This window comes from Gossypium hirsutum, chromosome A02, assembly GCF_007990345.1.
Source record: "Gossypium hirsutum isolate 1008001.06 chromosome A02, Gossypium_hirsutum_v2.1, whole genome shotgun sequence".
NCBI classification, from domain to species: Eukaryota; Viridiplantae; Streptophyta; class Magnoliopsida; order Malvales; family Malvaceae; genus Gossypium; species Gossypium hirsutum.
The window spans coordinates 87,122,491-87,128,472 of record NC_053425.1 but is presented as its reverse complement, the minus strand read 5'-3'; the positions used below and the strand labels follow the sequence as shown (position 1 = coordinate 87,128,472).

The 5,982-nt window shown below is 35.7% G+C and overlaps 1 protein-coding gene across 1 annotated transcript; it reads left to right on the top strand.

The window, feature by feature from the left end:
* The first annotated feature begins 552 nt into the window (after positions 1-552).
* On the top strand, positions 553-5,581 carry LOC107951921 (proline-rich receptor-like protein kinase PERK15). The gene is made up of 8 exons (XM_016887105.2): positions 553-1,001; positions 2,180-2,668; positions 2,974-3,060; positions 3,167-3,237; positions 3,625-3,701; positions 3,852-3,999; positions 4,274-4,435; positions 4,953-5,581. Exons 1-8 carry the CDS (start codon positions 683-685, stop codon positions 5,256-5,258), a joined length of 1,659 nt encoding a protein of 552 aa, XP_016742594.1. The 5' UTR covers positions 553-682; the 3' UTR covers positions 5,259-5,581.
* The last annotated feature ends 401 nt before the right edge of the window (positions 5,582-5,982 follow it).

Genomic DNA, 5,982 nt, shown 5'->3' with positions numbered 1-5,982 from the left:
TTTTTTATTTCAAAGTAAATGTGTATTTTTAAAATAAGAATCATGATAATCTAAATAATCTTAACTATCAAATCAAAATAAATATTCCTAAATTTTAGATTTTGATTTATATTATTTTATTTCAACAACACCAAATATAATTAAAATATTAAAATAAATATTTACTTTTAGATTTAAATTTTTTATAAAAAAATTGAAATAGAAAGCAAGATATTAAGCTTATAAACGTTAATAAATATTATTTGATATTTGTTTTTTTTACCGAAAAAAATTGATCGAGGAATTTAATGGGTACTTTACATTTTATATTTTGTAAACATAAAACCGCCGAAAAAAATTAAAAATAAATCACACGTTGCAAGTAAGCTACATTTTCTCACTACAATCAGACACGGACAGCAGAGTTTTGTCAGTAAAAACAATAAAAAGCCAAATACGACGCCGTTGTGCCTCTTTTTGATTTACTCATTTCTTTGTCAGAAGCGGGCCCCACTTGGTCCAAATTCTTTCTCCCACCCAATCATTCATAAGCAAAATTCCTTCGACTCTGTTTCAAAGTTCAAACCTCAAGCATTGAGGTTGAATTGAACCCCCCTCCCCAAAAAAAACCTCAAGCATAAAGAAAATAACAGGAAAGAAAAAAAAAATTCAAATCCTCGATTTTATCGAAACCTCACCGGAGATGGCTACACCACCATCTCCATCGCCGACGTCGCCGCCTTCCACTCCCAACACTACTTCTTCTCCTCCTTCTCCTTCCCTTACGCCGCCAGTTACTAATACTTCAACCCCTGTGTCGCCTCCGCCTCCGGGGGCTGATTCTCCGAATGCTACGCTACCTCCGCCGCCTTCGCCGAGCGGGGGCTTACCGCCTGGGACATTAGCGGGGCTTATCGTTGGGGCAGGGATGGGAGCGTTAATTGTGCTGATTGGAGTGGGCATTTTCGTAATTTTTTATAGGAGGAGAAAGAAGAAGCTTGCTGGAGCTCATCCTCAAGGAGGTCAGTCAGTCCATCTTTGTTTTATTTTTATGAAATAATTACTTGCACTTAATGTAGTTCATAACACTTCCTCCGGACTGTATATTTATCCTATATTTCTGAAGTACCATTAGTTGCAGTTGGCTTAGAAAATGTGACTTTAGTTTTTAATATTATTTGTTTTTATGGAATCTAGGTTTAATTTTGAAGTGTTTGTTTTGTTTGTATTGTATCGTACTATTGTTTTTTTAATGTTACTATTGTTAAATCATGTTAACTATATTTGTCTACATTTTGTCAACTTTGTATTATCTATTTATTTGTTTGTTTATCAGTGTTTAGAGTATAATAATGTTGTTTAAAAATAAAGAAAATAAGATTTTTGGTTCAATATAGATTATATTGAATCTTGAGTTCCTTCCCGTATTTTATAGTAAAATATCATTGGGATTTCCTTCAAACATTGGCTTTTGGTTTTCATTGGTTTATGTTGTATACATAAGAACATATGCTTATGACCTAGATCTGCGTTATTGATGCTTTAATGGTATATGGTAAGCCATAATTTTCTTTTGGAGTTCACTTGAATCAATTGACTGAGAAGACCTAAAGTATGCAGCTTGAACGAGTTACTTTTATTAAGGATTTAAAGTTGTCATGAATTTATAAGTTATCGTAGTCTTTTGTTAATTAGGATGCAAGAATCAGTTTTATTGCTCTTATCATAGTTGTCATTTGTAATTTTCCCATGCTAATTTGATTTTTTAAACCATTTACAAAAGAATGAGTTTGATCCATTTCAGCTTTCAAGCCATGATACATGCATGGCCATACATGCATACAAGAACATCCATGCATGCATGTCTAGTAAACAAACACATATGCATATCTGGGATAAGGAGGCGTCCACTGGTATCAACACTTTAGTAATTTTATCCCCAGTGCTGTAAAGATAAGCAGCAGTAATTTCGAAGTTTGTTTCTAGTTATGTTTGATTAGCAACAAATATTATATTGTGTACTTTCTAGTTGCTTTTATTTTGATTTGGTCAAGGCATTCTTCTGTTTCATACTTGTATTATATGTTTTAGTTGGACAGCGTTTGCTTTATGATTACAGTCTCATGTGGTAGAAAAGAAACCAATGGTTTTCAAAGTGAAAGGAATTGACACTAAATCTTGCATGTTGTTATACATCCAGTTGATCCTCAACATTGGCAGCAGAGTGCTCCTCAAATTGCTGTTCTGCCGAAACCTACTACTCCGCCAGGAATCACACCACATGTTTATAATTATGTTGACCCTCCTTCAACGAGTACTAGTTTGGGCTCAGAAAAGCCATCTAATCCATCACCTTCCTCAGGATTGGCCATGGGACAGTCATTGGGTGCATTTACTTATGAAGATTTAGCATTGGCAACGGATAATTTCTCTGATTCTAATCTCATTGGTCAAGGAGGTTTTGGTTATGTCCACAAGGGAGTGCTAAAAGATGGGAAAGTAGTTGCAATTAAGCAGTTAAAAGCTGGAAGTGGACAGGGTGAGCGTGAGTTTCAAGCAGAGGTTGACATCATTAGCTGTGTTCATCATAGACATCTTGTTTCACTAGTTGGATACTGCATTATTGGCGAGAAGAGGTTGCTTGTTTATGAATTTGTCCCAAACAACACGTTAGAATTTCATTTACACGGTGAGTTGTTGGTGGTTAAATCCCTCTTCCACCCCACCCCACTCTACCCACCTAACTGGCTCTGAGAAAATGAACATTAGAGATTGTGCATTTTTTTCTTGCATGTGATGGATAATAGATGGGTAAGTCATATTCTATTGTGTGAAACAAGAAGTGTTTTGTATAATCATGATACTAACTAGTTTTTGAACAGGCATAGTGGACAGAAGTATAAATTTGAGATCGCAACTTAGGTTAAGGATGTAGTATTGTACTTATCTTATCCATGATACTTAGGTTTTAACTGGATGAAACTTAACACGCAGGAAAAGAGAGGCCAGTTATGAACTGGTCAACCAGAATGAAAATTGCTTTTGGTGCAGCCAAAGGATTGGCATATTTGCATGAGGACTGTAAGGATACAATTACTTATCTACTTTAAGTTGTGAAGTTCAAGCACCTTCCAGTTTCTAGTCTCATGGTTTATACTTTTTCCACTAAACATAAATATATAATCAGGTAAACCCAAGATCATACATCGCGATATCAAGGCAGCTAATATTCTTCTTGATGAAAGCTTTGAGGCAAGGGTATGTTTTCAGTTTTCAAGTTGAATGCTATTTCTATAGACATGGGATTGACTTGCCCCTTTGCCTCCTGAGGCTGAGAAAAAACGAAAATTCATATACATTTCTCAATGTTATATGAGCTCTTTCAGTGTTTCTTGAAAAAAAAAAAAAACCGTTGATTTAGTTTCTGTATGACACTTGAATGAGTGAATCGTCCTTTAGATTGGAACAATGAATAGAAAATGTATTTGATCATTAGTGTTTCAAGATGCCTTATCTCAAAATTTGATGAAAACTTGTTCTGAATGTATTGATATAAAGAAAATTTCTTTTTGATTTGGATGGCCTAAGTTCTGTGATTCTTCTTCAATAAAAGTATTTCACACTCTTGCATGTGTGTTTTCCCAGGTTGCAGATTTTGGTCTTGCAAAGTCTTCTTTAGATACTGATACTCATGTATCCACTCGTGTGATGGGAACTTTTGGGTAATATATGTATTTTTACGTATCTACTCAACATATTGTTGCACTAATAAATTTGTGGCTCACTCCATGCTATCTTGCAGTATAGTTTCCTTTTACCTATAATCTGTAAATATCACATGCGCCCCTTCTCACAAGAATTTATACATGCAGTTATATGGCTCCAGAGTACGCCTCTAGCGGGAAGCTCACTGAGAAGTCGGATGTTTTCTCCTTTGGGGTTGTGCTTTTGGAGTTGATTACTGGACGCCGCCCCGTTGATAAGACTCAGCCATTCTTTGATGATAGCATAGTTGATTGGGTCTGTAATCTTTTTATCTGTATTAGTTCATTTAATTTGTATATATAATCTACTCAAGCATTACATATTTCCCATTTTAAGTGATTTCTTAATATTAAAAAGACGATCTTCTATTCTTTTCAAATGTTGGAAACAAAGAGGTTTAGGTCCCACCAGAACATGGACATGCAAATGGCCAATTTTCTCTAACAAACTATACAGCCTTTCTAAGATCCTGAATTATTAGTGCTTGACTGGCATGGGATGGATAACAGATCCTTTTTCTGAATTCTAGGCAAGGCCTTTGCTCTCACAAGCTTTGGAACATGGGAATTTTGATGCATTTGTGGATTCAAGGTTACAGAAGGACTATGATTCCGATGAAATGACCCGAATGGTGGCTTGTGCTGCAGCCTGCGTGCGTCATTCAGCAAGGAATCGCCCACGGATGAGCCAGGTTCTTTGACTAACTGCTTAATATTAAGTTTTTAGTTCTTAATCAACACTTTTTTATTTTTATCAGTTAGATAAATGTTCCATAGACTTGAATGGTCAGTTAGTTTTTCAACCAGGGTTACATATTGTCTATAGCAAAAGTTGATTGTTAGTATCTATGCTTGTTCAATAACATCTTTTAACACTAGATATATTTTAACAATTGGAATGTTTTTACTTCTTAATTATAGCTTCTACATGTTCAAAATCAATGGTAGTTTATGCTACTCAGATTGGGTCTAAGTGTTGGATTTGAGTATTTGTCTGACAAGAGTATGTTCAATGGTTTCTATGTTTTTCCATGTACTTGGAGGTCCTTGGAGAGTCATATCCCCATACCCATGTTTGAAAATATATCAGACATTGGTTTTGAATAAGGGTACATCAAAAAAATAAAAAAGTCGGATCAACAAGGTTTAAGAATTCATGACCATAGAATAAATGCTGGCTTGTAACCACCTTTCTGTCACGTAATGAAGGTACTTCGAGTCCTGGAAGGAAATATGCCTCTGGATAATTTGAACGAAGGAATCACTCCTGGGCACAGCAGGGTGTTCGGTTCTTTTGAAAGTTCTGATTACAGCTCAGCTCAATACAAGGAAGATATGAAGAAGTTCAGGAAGATAGCACTGGAAAGCCAAGAGCTTCCTAGCAGTGAATACAGTGTAGTCACCAGTGATTATGGTGTTAACCCATCTAGCTCCAGCACTGAAGGGCAACAAAGCACGCAAATTGAAACATCAAAAGGGGAGAAAGAAACCAAAGATGTAAGTGGAAGCTCGTAACAAAATCTACCACGAAATTTGCTTGGACAACAGTAAAAATTCTTTTTCCACCCAGTTTTATATTCACCATTGTATTGCCTCGTTTGCAACTAGAGGGCATCACTTCTAAAGCAAATTTGAGATTTCTGCTATCCGAAATATGGCAGCAAACAATGGAATTGGGTGGATTTTGTCAATTCCATCGATTTCAAAGTATTATTTGATTGGTTGAGTTGTAAAAACCTCTATTGCATGTATATTTAATGTAGCTCACGGCTAGTAAGTTGAGTGCTGTATCAAACTCTATAGAGGACGTTCAATGAAATTACTCCGGTGCTTCATTATTCTGTTGTTTAGGTATGCAAATCCTCACTTTAAGTTAGTGTTCTTACGATGCAACCGAATTAGGGCTGCTATCTGTGGGGTTTAATTCGTATTGGTTGAACTTCGGAAATGGATTTTGCAATTTCAGATTGGTTCGTACTCCAATTATGAATGTGTGTGTGTTTTTATGGAACGGATTGCCAGATCGGTTAGAGTCAAATTTGGGTTGACGGATAAAGAGATTGGACTACGGCTGGATCCATGTCCACAAGAATTCAATTAATTACGTAATGTCTAATTCTGAAAAATATGGAATAATTGAGATGCACATAGGGAAATGTCTACTCTATGAAGTCCTACAACAAATTGGTATGTTTTCATATTTAGGTAATTGACAATTAGTTGTCAACGATCCTTGTTT

Coding starts and splice junctions, on each gene's coding strand:
- LOC107951921 (XM_016887105.2), top strand. CDS start 683: ATGGCTACACCACCATCTCCATCGCCGACGTCGCCGCCTTCCACTCCC. Junction 2,669..2,973: donor GTTAGAATTTCATTTACACG/GTGAGTTGTTGG, acceptor CTTAACACGCAG/GAAAAGAGAGGCCAGTTATG. Junction 3,238..3,624: donor ATGAAAGCTTTGAGGCAAGG/GTATGTTTTCAG, acceptor GTGTTTTCCCAG/GTTGCAGATTTTGGTCTTGC.